This window comes from Carassius auratus, chromosome 26, assembly GCF_003368295.1.
Source record: "Carassius auratus strain Wakin chromosome 26, ASM336829v1, whole genome shotgun sequence".
NCBI lineage: Eukaryota > Metazoa > Chordata > Actinopteri > Cypriniformes > Cyprinidae > Carassius > Carassius auratus.
The window spans coordinates 19,929,452-19,944,047 of record NC_039268.1 but is presented as its reverse complement, the minus strand read 5'-3'; the positions used below and the strand labels follow the sequence as shown (position 1 = coordinate 19,944,047).

Below are 14,596 nucleotides of genomic sequence, written 5' to 3'. Positions count from 1 at the left end.
TGCAAGAAGAATTGCAGCAGCTCCCTTCCATAATGACCAAATAAAAATAAGGTGCAATTAGCAACCATTACTGGCAGGTCAGGCACAAAAAGGGTTAAGGGACGCTTTCATAAAGGAAATTTCCTACAAATGCATATCCAATAAAGATGCAATAATCACTGTACATGCCTTTCTATCATGTCTTTGAAAACCCTGACACATTCAGAAAGTGTGCACTGCCACAGATAGTTAGCAAATCTGGGCTTACATGTTTTCATGCCATAATCTTTTCTAGTGGAATTTATTTATTTAAACCAAATGTAGAGGGACATCTGTATACTGTGTGACAGAAGTAATGCTAAAAACTAATTAAAAAATACTCTTGAACACAAATTTTTGTAAAATGTATACAATAAATTATGGTAGCCAGAGTATGCTGTAAACAACTTCAGCTTTTTTAATATATAGCAAACCTTCAAGATCATAAAATTGGAAAAAACACTTCCAGCAAAAGTCATGTTTTAGAAAACAAATTTGTTCAATTTAAAAAAAAAAATAAAATCGACATTAATTCTGATAATCTGAACATGTCACATGGAGAAAATGGATAAAGCATGTTTCAGAACACAAATGTGTTCAGTTTAAAAAGAAACAAAACACTGGGCCTGGATTCTGATAATTTTGAAGTTTAATGAATTTTCAAGTATTATGTGAATATTGTATACGGGGGCTTTAGCTAATTTATTGAATAAACGATGTACTAACTGTAGATGTAAATTTTATTATGTAATGTTTTGTGACCCGTGTGATTTTTAGCCCGTGGGACTACGGATGGAAATTAGCCTTTGGCTACAATCCAGCATGTTTACATGCATGTATTCCATGTTTGTTCATTAACATGCACTGTCCCAATCAAATAAATAAATATAAACTAATCCTAATCACGTCACAAGGTAATAAAAATGATTTAAGCAACAAAGTGCTGCACTGAAGTACAAAAAGTCGGTCTGTCCTGTTCTTCAGCGAAATGCCAATCTTCTGAAAGACCACATTTGTGGGGACACAAACAGTTACAATTAAAACCCAAACCAAAAAGAAGAGCAGAGACAGCAAACAAGCCTTAACCAAATACTCTCAGTTTTGGCCACAGACAATTACATCACATTTATTGGAGTTAATTCTAAAAATGATTGTCCTTTGGTCCACTTGATCATCGATGAATGATAAACACAGAATATGTAGTCTACCACTACTATACAAGACAACAGAGCTTCTATACCTGTTACTCTCCCCAATCAAATGCAGCAATTTTTGATGTCAGACTCAATACTCTGGGGTTGACAGAGTCCGCTCTCTTTTTCTCTCTCTTTTCCACCTTGGTACCTTTATGAGGATTTATCCTAAAGATGCACCTTTAAAACACAACACAAACAATATCCTTAAATAATTGTTGTATGCTTCTTAACCAAAGGAATGCAGTCTATGAAATACCTTTGCAAGAATTCTAGTGTGGCTCCCAGTTCTACAGGGTAACTGATGTTCAATATATAGTAAAGAGAGAACATCAGATACAGGGCTTCTGTAAAACTCAAGAGATGGTCATTTACAATCATCTGGTCTACTGCTACCATGTACACACTGGCTGTCAGTGGGTTCTCTCCTTTGAAAAAACACAAAATCAGTAAGACATAATATTTAACAGAATGTGAGTTCTGATCACCCAAAACCAGGAATTATTGTGTTTGCAAGATCATAGTAAATAATACCCACCACACACTACTATACATGGTGTTGCTGGAAGCTGTTCTGAGCATATATCACTTGGAACAGAGGTGTCTTCTACCATCACAAGAAAGTGGTCTTGGTAATTTTTGAAATGGGTTAGCAGCAACATCACGGCCCCACAAACATGATCCCCTCCAGCTCTATACTTTGTGAGGATTCTCCCTGCTCTGCTTGCTCTTTCTGTGCACTGAAATTGAAAGTAGTCCAATATTCTTCTGAACTTACTGGAAGCAGATTCTTCAAAGCTGTTGTTTATGTCAATGCCAGTGAGCTCTTTAAAGTGTGCTTTCATTCCTGCTGGCTGAAAAAGATATGGCCACTCATCAAGTAAATCTTTGGTTTCCTTTCCAGATTGGATGCTGTTTCTTTGAGGGGTGTATGTAGAAGTCATTAAGTCATAGATTGTCTTTACATCACTTTCATTATTTTGAAACATTACTACCAACTTCTCTTTCTTTTCCTGCTGCAATTCAGATGTTTCTCCAACTAGCAGTTGTGGATCAGAATTTATACAACCATATAACAATTTTTGTTTGTTTGTTTATACTTCTAGAGTACCACAAAGTGGTATACTAATAGCTTTTGCTCTTTTCAAATTGTCAATTCTACACACCAGTTGTTTGAGGAGAGAATCATATCCACTTCCTACAACCTGGGAATTAATCTCATCTCTGAAAGACTTTGGGTATGCAATCACCATTTGTCGGGCTATTTCTGATACATGTTTTTTTTGCTGGACATTTGCTGACTTCCAGGATCTCAGAAGCAACAATGCGGACCAACTTTCTTCTCTCAGAGCAACTTGGCCTTTCGCCATTTTGCAACTTTCCCATAAAACTTGCTGGCATTTTTGTCATGGAACATCAAAACTATAATGCCAGTCATGGTCATAAAACGAAGTTTCACAGCTACTGTCACCTAGAAAAGCCAATGTCCACAGGTTACAGGATGAACACTTTTCATGCAGCTGTAATTTTTTGGCAAAATTGCCTATTCCAAGCTGCAGATTTATTGAAGTTTAATAACGGACAAACAGAGATGGCATGGGGCTTTGTGGGTTGTTCATGTGCCCACTATATATAGTATGCATTTAAAGTGGTGCACAGACTTGTTTTATGTCCGCAGTGCATTATTGTCAGAGGGGAGACGGTTGTGCATTTTTCACAGGGACCACAGGACCACAGTGCAACAAATCACTAGCATGAAATGGGCACATGTAACGTGTTGCTGGTGATTTGCTGCACTGTGGCCCTGTAGTTGCTCTGAACAATGCACAACAGTCTTCACTCTCCGCTGGCATAAGCTGCGGACTCAACTGGAGACGTTTTGGCCATTCATGCACCAGGTAATCACCACAGTGGCACATGTATGGATCACAATGTATGCAATTTCCAAAATCAATGTTTTGAGGCCCCGTGCCATCACAGTTTGATTTGTACCATCAAACTACACTAGTCAAAATTTTAAGAGGATCAAAACCTTTCATAATAGTTGTCTTAAAACCAATACCCAAAACTCTTCAAATGTTGACTAGTGTACAATAAATCTGCAGATTTGTATACATATACACCTACACATATACAAACCCGATTCCAAAAAAAGTTGGGACACTGTAGAAATTGTGAGTAAAAAAGGAATGGAATAATTTACAAATCTCATAAACTTATATTTTATTTACAATAGAATATAGATAACATCAAATGTTGAAAGTGAGACATTTTGAAATGTCATGCCAAATATTGGCTCATTTTAGATTTCATGAGAGCTACACATTCCAAAAAAGTTGGGACAAGGCCATGTTTACTCCTGTGTGGCATCCCCTCTTCTTTTTATAACAGTCTGCAAATGTCTGGGGACTGAGGAGACAAGTTGCTCAAGTTTAGGAATAGGAATGTTGTCCCATTCTTGTCTAATACAGGCTTCTAGTTGCTCAACTGTCTTAGGTCTTCTTTGTCGCATCTTCCTCTTTACGATGTGCCAAATGTTTTCTAAGGGTGAAAGATCTGGACTGCAGGCTGGCCATTTCAGTACCCGGATCCTTCTACGCAGCCATGATGTTGTAATTGATGCAGTATGTGGTCTGGCATTGTCATTTTAAATGAGCCTTGGCCCAGAGAAAATGCCTGCGCTTCTGAATCATGTTTAGATATGGCTTCTTTTTTGACCTATAGAGTTTTAGCCGGCAACGGCGAATGGCATGGTGGATTGTGTTCACAGACAAGGTTTTCTGAAAGTATTCCTGAGCCCATGTTGTGATTTCCATTACAGTAGCATTCCTGTATGTGATGCAGTGCCATCTAAGGGCCCGAAGATGGTTTTCTGGCCTTGACCCTTACACACAGTGATTGTTCCAGATTCTCTGAATGATATTATGCACTGCAGATGATGATAACTTCAAACTCTTTGCAATTTTTCTCTGAGAAATTCCTTTCTGATATTGCTCCACTATCATCTGAATGGTTGACGATGGCACCAGGTATTTTGCTTGTAGCTGCATATAAAACAGGCAGAGATTTTTCATGTACAATGACTTTGCGTTACATTTCGTCAGGGAGTCAGTGAATTCACTTTCATCAACCTCCTCCTCAGTAACATCAAAAAATGCTGAAGAAGGTTGCTCAGATAAAGTATCCATAATCCGTACTTGTGCAAATGTAGAAGTCCCGTGCTTTCGTGAAACATGGGCAGTGAAACTTGATCTTAAACTGAAATTTTTGTCACATTTTTCAAAAGGACAACACACCACCTCTCCCTTGGCTAAATGTGACCTGAGATGAGAAAGGACATTGTTCATGTCTGTAAATTGTTGTTGACAGTCTGTATTGTTGCAAACAAACGTGCCCGTCGAATCATCCAAATGAGTATGTGGTCTTTTGTGATGGCGATAAACATGAGCTTTGAGAGCATTGTATTTTGAGAATTTAAATTTGCATTCTGGGAAGCAACATGGAAACTGAGCATTTGCTTCATGTCGGTGTACGATTTGATGATTAACATATCCCTTAACTGTCTTCAGAGAGCAATCACAAAATTTGCACAAATACATCATCATCCATATGGTTAAAGGTAACACACCTCATAAGATGAAATCCGTTGTCCATGCATATGAGTGTTCTTAAATGATTGTGAAAGCAACGTTCTAAAACAACAACACAATTCTGAAACACCTTTATACTTTTTAATGCAACTTGCGTCAAACATTAAGAATAAGATTTCAAAACGTATGTGATTAGCCATTGTAATTGTATTCACCTGTTGCCAGTTAACTTTTAAATTACGTTGGATGATACGTCAACAGATTTTTTTTAACACTTACCCTTCACCACTCGACATCGAGGTCCATGATTGTTTTGTTGACATTCTGTTATATATTGCATGCATACAGCAGAATATGTTGCCTAAACGGTCACGTTTACTCACAAAGCTGCTTAACAAAGTCACTTACGATTTTTGAAAACAAACTGACGCCTGTAAATATTCCAGCGAACCCAACTCCCCTCCGTGTTTTAGCTTATTTGCCATGTCAATGAGCACGTTTCCCGACCAAAACAAAAACACAGAGATTTTTTCCTTGAGGTATTTGTACGCTGTTTTGGAGCCATGATGTGCCACCTGCAGTTAACAGGCTGCTGCTTTGTCTCTTGGCTGATGCCGTTGGGCCGAGGCCAATGATTGAGAAGCAGTTTGACCAATGGCGTGCGTAAGGCGGGACTTAACAAGAAAGGTCAAAACAGTGCAGAAACGCACACCAAAAATTGTCTACCATAGAAAGCAAAAGGGGAAATTTCCTGTGACATTGTGAGGTCATCATACTGGGTAAATATGCTGGCATGTAATATTAAATATAAAATTGTAATCAACAAGTGTTACTGTATTTACGTTGTTTCTTCTGTTGCAGTGCACCCTTGGCCTTGTCACATCACTAAACTGTCTGAAGAAGTAAGGTGTCATGGACCATCATAAAATTTGTAAGTGCATTACATATTTAATGAAAAAAAAATTTTTTGAAGTAAAAAAACAATATTTTTTTTTTATGTACGAAACTCAAGAACATATAAAAAGAGTAACATGATCAGACATAATGAATATAGATATGTGATGTATGATATATAACCATTTTCTCTCTTATTTTTTAAAGGCATCAACATGGAGATTGAATTGGAGACCATTGTTCTGTTCGAAGTGTAGTTTGTGGAAGATGCAATGATGAAATTAATTTGAATTGTCAATGTTGTATTTTAAGCATATAAGCGATGTTCAGATGATGGTACTGTAGCACTGTTTAAAGTTTTTAATATTGTTGTTATTTACAATGGAAACTACTGTAACAGAAGAAAATAAAGAGGGAAAAATACAAATTATTTTCTCTAATTACTTTTTGTGACATATAACATACATTTCATGAACTACATATACAATTATCTGTGAGCCATAATCAAAATCAAAATGCTGTACATCCCTTTCAAAATTATGGTCCATCACAGTTAATTTTTTCAAATAACGGTCAACACATGTTATTTCAATTTACAGTCAAACTGTTAAATAATGATCAAAACATGATTTCAGTTTACAGTCAAAACATGCTTTATAAAGTAATGTTGTCAACATGTCATTTATATCTACATTCAAATCATGTTTAGTTAAACAACTGCTACACCAAGTTTTTACATTTACAGTTAAAACATGTTTTATTAAATAAGGGTTTAAACATGTTACGTGAACTTACAGTCAAATAATGCCATTACATTTAATGGTCTATGCATGTATTTGCAATTATACAGACAAAATATGTTATTTCAGATTACGTTTTAAACATTTTATAGTACTGTGTGGTCAATGTTCTTTTTTTCCTGTTGCTGTGTAAGCATGTTACTTCAGTTCATGGGGTTTTACCGTTATTTTCATTAATGGCAAACGTTTGGCACCCTGTGCTGCCATGCATTTGCTCGTTTTTTTCCGTGTTTTTTTTTTACAGTGTATACTGTACCATGGTGCCGAAGTACTTCCAAGAATAATATATTACATACCCTAAAACATGATAATACAATGATGCTTTATTATTTACCAGAACAGCAAGGCACAAGAACAGTTTCTTCCCCCAGGCAATCTACCTCATGAACAGTTAAATGTTCCCTACTTATGCTTATAAACGTGCAATATCCTTATGTTTATTTGTTTCCCCTCCATCCTAGAACATTCCTGCATCTCACTCAATCCTATTCCATTATCATTTATAGCACAATTGTTTATACACTTATTTATTTGCCAATTTGTAAATCTCTTTTTTTTGTGTGTGTGTGTGTGTGTGTTGTTGTCTCTGTGTACTGGAAGCTTATGTCACTAAAACAAATTCCTTGTATGCGTAAGCATACTTGGCAATAAAGCTCTTTCTGATTCTGATGCTTTCTTAGTGTGAGTTATGATTGATTACTATGTTATTACAGTCTGATACCATCATTGAAGTTTTTCATTGTTTCTTTCACAGCACCGCTCCCCAAACCTGTGATAAAAATAGACAAGATTAAAATTAACCCTAATGCGGTGTATTTAATATGTGAGTACAGTGAAACAATAATCTTGGAAGAATTCAGCTGGAGAAACACTGAAGGGTTCGCCCCAGAGTCTAAAAGGAGAATTAATCAAAGTTGAAAAACAAGGAAATCCAGATTTCTTCTACACATGCACACTCGAGAATGCAGTGAGTGAGAAAACCAGTGATCCGGTCTTTGAGAGAAATCTGTTTAAAGGTAAGATTTATTTCAACAAGTAAAGAGGAAAACCTCTGAGAATGTTTTTTTATTTATTGTTTAGGTGATGCTGTGGTTAGGTTGTTTACTCTTTTCTCTTCAGAAGTTGTGATTGCATCCAACAAGTATTCATATTCATGCTTAAAATATCTGAATGTCATTGCATTAGATATTAAAATGTCAATAAAAGTGTAATCTATCAGAAGCACAAACACATTCTTAACATTTTAGTAAATATGTTTCTCGGGTGTTCTCCAAATTAAGTTTAAAATTGTAATTAAAATTTTTAAACCCTCAGATGCTCTCTTCCACACAATGACTTATTTGCATTATTATTCATGTAATTATTTTTGGAGAGACATTAAAGTTAAAATCAATGTAGACAGGCAGATTGAGCTCTGCCCTGCCATCACCTGGTATGGCCATTTGTCAAGCATTATACAGTCTGTGGTGGTTATCTGTGGTGATGCTAGTCTTGCGTGTCTGTACCAGACCTTGACATTGAATATTTCCCATGAACTTACACAAGATAGCAGCAATAAATGCTGAATGCTTATTGAAAGACCAACTTAATGCCGCATATTTGTGGTTTCTCTTTCTGAACTTAATATATATATATATATATATATATATATATATATATATATATATATATATATATATATATATATATATATATATATATATATATGTTGTTAATATATGTTTTAATTAATGGTTATAATAAAACAACTTAAGATGAAGAAAAAAAATCTTATAAACTCCTGCCCCATTCTTATATTAAGAATATTACAAATTACAAATTAGATGGCCTCACTAACATAACATATAAAAAACAAACAAAAAAAACAACAACAATGATGCAATAATGACAACTACAGCAACAACAAAAAAATGACGAAACCATCATTGTTGTTGTAGTTTTAATGATTTTCACATTCATGTTCGTACAAATAAAATATCTTCTGTTTATACTTATATTTAAATTGAAGAATATTTGAACAACATTTTAAATCATTTTCTAGAAAATTCCATCTTTTCACACCAGAAACTGAAACACACATTTGTTTGAGGGTATTTCCAGCAAAAGGTTGTTTAAAATCATTATTTCTTCTACTTGTCTCAATATTTACAGTAAAAAAGGTTTGTAATCCATGTGGTAACAGGCAGTGTTTTGCTTTATGAACAACTAATAAAGTTTGTAAAGAAACCAAATCCTTCAATTTGAGTAGTCCTGACCTCAGAAACAGTCCTGTAGTATGTTCTCTTGGAGCAACTCCATTAATTATTCTTATAACCCTTTTTTGCAAAATAAATAAGGGCATTAAATTAGTAAAATAAGAGTTTCCCCATACCTCCAAACAATACATAAAATATGGCAAAATAAAGGAACAATATAAGATTCTCATTGCCTTATAATTTAACATAAACTTTACTTTGCTCAAAACGGCAATGTTTTTACAAATTCTATTTCTTACATAAGCTATGTGTGACTTCCATTTAAATTTTTCATCAATGAGTACTCCTAAAAAGCTAAATTCTGACACTCTCTCAATATTTATTCCAGTCAAAGTCAAACAAACATTATCAGGACATTTTTTATTTGTAAACAACATAAATTTTGTTTCACTTAAGTTTAACGACAGTTTATTTTTATTAAACCATTTCTGAAGTAGGACCAATTCTTGTTCAATAGTTTTCATTTATATGTTTAAATTCTTCCCTGATACAAAAAAAATTTGTATCGTCCGCAAAAAGAACAAAACGCAAAATCTTTGATTCGTCACAGAGGTCATTAATATATAAAATAAATAATTTAGGCCCCAGCACAGAGCCTTGAGGGACTCCACACTGTATTGTTACCAACTTAGATTCATGGCCTATATACTCTACATATTGTTGTCTATTTTCTAAGTAACTAATAATCCAATGTAAAACTACACCTCTAATTCCATATGTCTGTAATTTAGATATCAATATAGCATGATCAAGAATGTCAAAGGTCAATAAAAACTCCAACTGTGTGATTTTTATTCTCCAGTTCTGTAGTAATGTCTTCTGTGATTTTCATCAAAGCCATAGCTGTTGAGCGAGTACTTCGAAACCCAAACTGATTATCATGTATCAAAGAATGTTTTTAAAGAAAACAATAAAAAATTTGTACAAAAAGCTTTTCCAGAATTTTAGAAAATTGAGAAAGCGAAGATATAGGCCTATAATTTGTGAGACTATGTCTATCACCAGATTTAAATAATAATAATTTTTTTTTTTTTTTGCCACCTTCATTTTATCTGGAAAGAAACCTGTATCAAAAGACAAATTAATTATATATTTTAATGGTCTAATAATTGTCTAATAATACAACGTTTAGTTTCTTTAACAATATACATATCTAAGCCAGTATTTATATTAATGCTTAAAATATCTGAATGTCATTGCATTAGGATTAGGTATTAAAATTTCAACGAAAGTGTAATCTTTTGGAAGAATGAATGACAACACAAACACACTTAACGTTTCAGCCACTTTACATTCCAGAAAAATACTTTTCTTGGGTGTTCTTAAATTAAGTTTAACATTTTAATTTAAATTTGAAAGCCCTTATATGCTCTCTTCCAAACAGGACTTATTTGAATTATTATTATTTTTGGAGAGACACAAGATAGCAGCAATAAATGCTGAACACTTAATGAAAGACCAAACCGATGTCAAATGTTTGTGGTTTCTGTTTCTGAACTTCCTCTGTATTTGCAGTTTGCATTTTGAGTGTGTTTGTAAAAGACATAAACCAGTTAGTTTTAGCCTAGTTTTAAACAACGTCATAGTACTGTAGGATAATATATATATATATATATATATATATATATATATATATATATATATACACACACACACACACACACACACACACACACACACACACCTGTTTTCATACGTGCTGAACGTAATGAACAGAAAGTAGTTTTATAGTTTAATTTGCAGTTGAAACCCTGATGTCACATGCTCTGTTTTAGCGATGTCCTGACGTTTCTAGACGTTGATCATAGTAAGAATAATGACATAGTGATCTAATCACTTAAAGGTGCACGGTTGTGAAAATGCTTTATGAGCTTAACATTTATTATTACACCTCAAGATGTGTTGGGGAAGCGTAGATTATATTAAAAGACCCAACTCATCCTCTGTGTGATTAGCTTGTTTTATTGCACTCTAGGAAGCGATTATTAATGTCTAGAGCAAAGACAAATATTTATAAAAGATATTTTGTACCTTTTGCAATTGGATTTGTTAATATGTGATTTAGTATAATGGTATTTACGTGTTTTGTAGTATGTGTTTGTAAGTGTGTTTGGTTTTGCTGGTGTGGTCAAAGACAAATTTCAACCATGGTTAACAATCAAGGTGTATTGTAATGTATTGTATTGTTATTTTTTTGTTTTCATTAGATTTACGAGGATTTGTTATTTGGATTGCCACTGTTTCAATCAGCATGGTTTTTATCATCCTTTTCCTGTTTATACCACCTTGTTGTCACGGTAAGACTACTGGTGTTTTTTTTTTATCTTTTAAAACATTTAAAATGTATTTCTTTCATCTGTGCTCACCATTTTGTTAAAACTCAAACATTGTAAAAACTTGTGGTGAGTTGATAAATGCTTATTATGACATATTTTTGAGTGAAACCATGAACAATCATTGAACAACATCAGCCCTAAATGTGATTTTGTTTTAAAATAAAAATGCTTAAATAATTTTAAATGCTTAAATTAACATTAACATTATCCAGCAGCCTGTGCTGCCTGAGTCACATCAGCAGAAAAGGAAAGAGCTTTTGATTATGAAGATTATTATTATTTATTTTTTTTTGAATAAAATAAAATTATGAAATGATCACAATAAAACATATATGTATAAATAAAGTAAATAGGGTCAATTATGATTTAACAAGACTTCCAGAGTAAATCTATTTTCTTAATTCCTTGTGAAAGTATTATTTGCAATATCATAAATATCCTACATATTGTGTTCAATATTACAGACAAATCAAATAGATTTTAATCTATGATCAACTTCAGCTATGTTTTTAAAATGTACATTAAATTAACTGCATTTTTCCTGTTTTTCCCTCCCTCAGCAATGAGAGGCTGATTTTGAATCCCGGTTTTACTGAAACAACTGGAGCTCTAAACTATCTGTTCCTTCATAACTTTTACTGTTGCTTTTTGACCTCTGTGTCTGTTGGACTATGCAGATGGTGTTGAAACTTCATCCTCCAGTTCTGAATCTATGCGAATATTTTATTTTCAAAGAAGGACAAGATGAGAATATTTTCTGCTTAATATATATATTAACGCAAGACTGTCGTGGACAGTAGAGAAGTACTGAGAAGAGGAGAGAGACTGAAATAAATCTTCCATCTGCCTCAAGATCCAACTATTGTGAAATTTGTGGATTTAAGTTATGTGATTGTGGTTGGTTTTGTTGTGTGCCACTCAAAACTTAAATGTGTGGTAGATAAGAAGCTCATAGACAATGTGAGTGCTGTAGATACAGCTTTGGATGTGACTATAGCTCAGGGAGTTCTGTACATTGTTTGGTTCCAGTTAAAGAGCCTCTGCAGCAGGGCAACTGACTGACTGTGAGGTGGCATAGTCGCGGGTCAAAACACCACTCTTCTGTTATGATAAAAGCATTACACAGGTTCTCCCCACTCAGTGATGCACCCACTGAGAAAGCTGCTCAAAGTGCTAGTTATTGGCGATTCTATTGTTCGGAACATGAAAGTAGAGACACCAGCCACCATAGTCCAATGTTTATCGGGAGCCAGAGACTGTTATTCACACTGGCGTTAATGATGTTTGACCTCACCACTCGAAAATTTCTAGAAATGATGTGAAAGAGGTGTGAGACGAGCTTTTGGTGCAGACCTTACCTGTTGTAAAGAGATGGTCTTCATCCCTCCTGGGGTGGCACCGCTCTTCTCTCTAGAAATATGGCACATAGTCTTAGAGTTTGTACTTGACCAACTGGAGCCCAGGTCAGGAAGCAGACACACTGGCTAAAACGACCATCTGCTAACCGCCTCATGTCACAGAAATCAGCTAATTCTCAGCACATAGAGACTCTTTCACCTAGACATAACAATATAGAGACTGTGTCTGTTCCCCGAACTAGAAAAAAAAAAGAAAAACCCTTCCAAAACAATTTAAGGGTAACAGTTTAATTAACGTTCAACAAATAAAAAATGCACTGAATACAGAGAAACAATTGATAAAGCTAGGGCTTATTGAATATCAGGTCACTTTCTATAGAACACTTTTTGTAAATGATATGATCACTGATCATTGCGTAGATGTGCTCTGTTTGACAGAAACCTGGCTGATTAAAAAAAAAAAAAACCCAGATGATTACATTATTTTAAATGCATCTATCCCGCAAGATTACTGTCATAAACATGAGTCGTGTCCAATGGGTAAAGGGGGAGGTGTTGCTATGATTTATAGCAATATTTTTAATATTTCTCTGAGGGCGGGCTTCAAGTATAACTTGTTTAAAGCAATGGTGCTTCATATAACATTATCCAGAGAAACAAGTCTTAATGATAAATAAAATGATAAATAAAGCTCCATGTCTGACTCATTTTAGAGTTGGTACTGAGTTTTGAAGTCAGCAAAAAGTAGCATCACACATAGGCCGATCATGTTTACATTATCAGTTGTCGCTGTCATTTCAGAAAACTTGTGCACATCCCTATTAATAGCCATATTATTTGTTATATGTAGCTATATATGTTGATGAAATGATTAAATATAACAATTAATTTGAAATAACCCAATAATTCATTAAATAATTATAAGAGAAGTCTGTATATAATAGCCTATAATAATTTAACAGAATTTCATACCATGGCCAGAACAGAACTGACCCCCCGACTGAGTCAGGTTTCTCCATTCTGTCACCAAATTTTTGGTTCCTTGCTACTCTCACCTCTGGTTTGCATAATTGGGTACACTTATTTTTCAGCAACATCATTGACTTGATTCGAAAGATACTATTTAAACTGAACTAAACTGGACGATGACATCACTGAATTCAATGATGAACTTTCAGAACAACAAAATTATATAATGCCCAAAACCTGTCAACAGCAATTCTTGTCTGGTACCCAAAACTGTATTAACAGTCTTCTATCAGTCAAGAAGCCAAGAAGCCAGTAAAGAGCAGAAGCAGGAGACAGAGTGATGATAAAAAGTAGCAGAGTTTATTGAATAATCTTAGCTGTGTTTGTTTCAATGCTCATACTTCGTCTGACCAGCACAAATCCAACAAGTAATGTTACACCAAACCTCTTCACAACAACAACATTCCATAAACTTTAAATCTCCATAAACATTCCCTCTTATTTCTTATTCATGAAGACAAACAGCCCTAGAAACCACACACCCATAAGACTAAACAACAATGAAAATTATAATAAATAAATAAATAATAGCTACAATATAAATGACCAATTAAGTAGTGAATCATTGAAATTAGTATCTAAATTTCTATAATAGTTATTGTAAATTATTAAATGTACTAATAAAATGATTCAATGATAAATGATTAAATGAGTGATTGAATGAATGAAAGAAAGAAAGTAAACAGAAACTTATGTTTTTTCTCTTGAAGCCAAACACACACAGTTTCCATTTTAGGATCCTTAAATCCTTCAGAAAATAGCTTTTTCTTTTCTTAAATTTTTTATGAAAACCTCCCAAACAAGGTGTGGTGAAAGGCATTTTATTTTTATAAATTTTATTTATAATCATATAGAACAGGAAGCATAGTCACCCTGGTGCGCTTAAATTGTAAATATGAATGGGAATATAATACAGAGATATTTTACTCACAATACTTTCTAGGGGTATTAATATATGTTAGGAATAAATGACTCAGAGTTATTGAATTATTAGAAAAACAGGACGCAAATGGGGAGTTTTACCTTGGGTGTGCAATATTTTCCTAATAATTCAATGGCTCTGAGTCAATTATTCTGATTATACTACGGTTACCACACCTCAAGACATTGATCAGATGAACGC

At 34.1% G+C, this 14,596-nt stretch overlaps 1 protein-coding gene and 1 long non-coding RNA gene across 4 annotated transcripts; one reads left to right on the top strand and one right to left on the bottom strand.

The window, feature by feature from the left end:
* Positions 1 to 924: 924 nt before the first annotated feature.
* Positions 925 to 5,666, bottom strand: LOC113044605 (uncharacterized). Of its 3 annotated transcripts, XM_026204721.1 has the most exons (7): positions 5,210 to 5,666; positions 5,081 to 5,125; positions 1,990 to 2,129; positions 1,750 to 1,818; positions 1,471 to 1,639; positions 1,259 to 1,391; positions 925 to 1,031 (listed from the first exon to the last, which is right to left on the bottom strand). In XM_026204721.1, the coding sequence occupies exons 1-6, from the start codon at positions 5,284 to 5,286 to the stop codon at positions 1,262 to 1,264; spliced, it is 630 nt and encodes a 209-aa protein (XP_026060506.1). In that variant the 5' UTR covers positions 5,287 to 5,666; the 3' UTR covers positions 925 to 1,031; positions 1,259 to 1,261. The 3 variants fall into 3 exon arrangements, 2 of the variants coding, with proteins under 2 accessions (XP_026060506.1, XP_026060505.1); XM_026204720.1 differs by lacking the exon at positions 925 to 1,031 and having other exon boundaries at positions 1,202 to 1,391; positions 1,750 to 2,129; XR_003275886.1 differs by lacking the exons at positions 925 to 1,031; positions 1,990 to 2,129; positions 5,210 to 5,666 and having other exon boundaries at positions 1,205 to 1,391; positions 5,081 to 5,198.
* A 1,589-nt stretch (positions 5,667 to 7,255) lies between these two features.
* LOC113044816 (uncharacterized) lies at positions 7,256 to 11,818 on the top strand. Its single transcript, XR_003275925.1, has 3 exons — positions 7,256 to 7,511; positions 10,958 to 11,047; positions 11,647 to 11,818. It is a non-coding gene; the product is annotated as an uncharacterized LOC113044816 (long non-coding RNA).
* Positions 11,819 to 14,596: the final 2,778 nt, after the last annotated feature.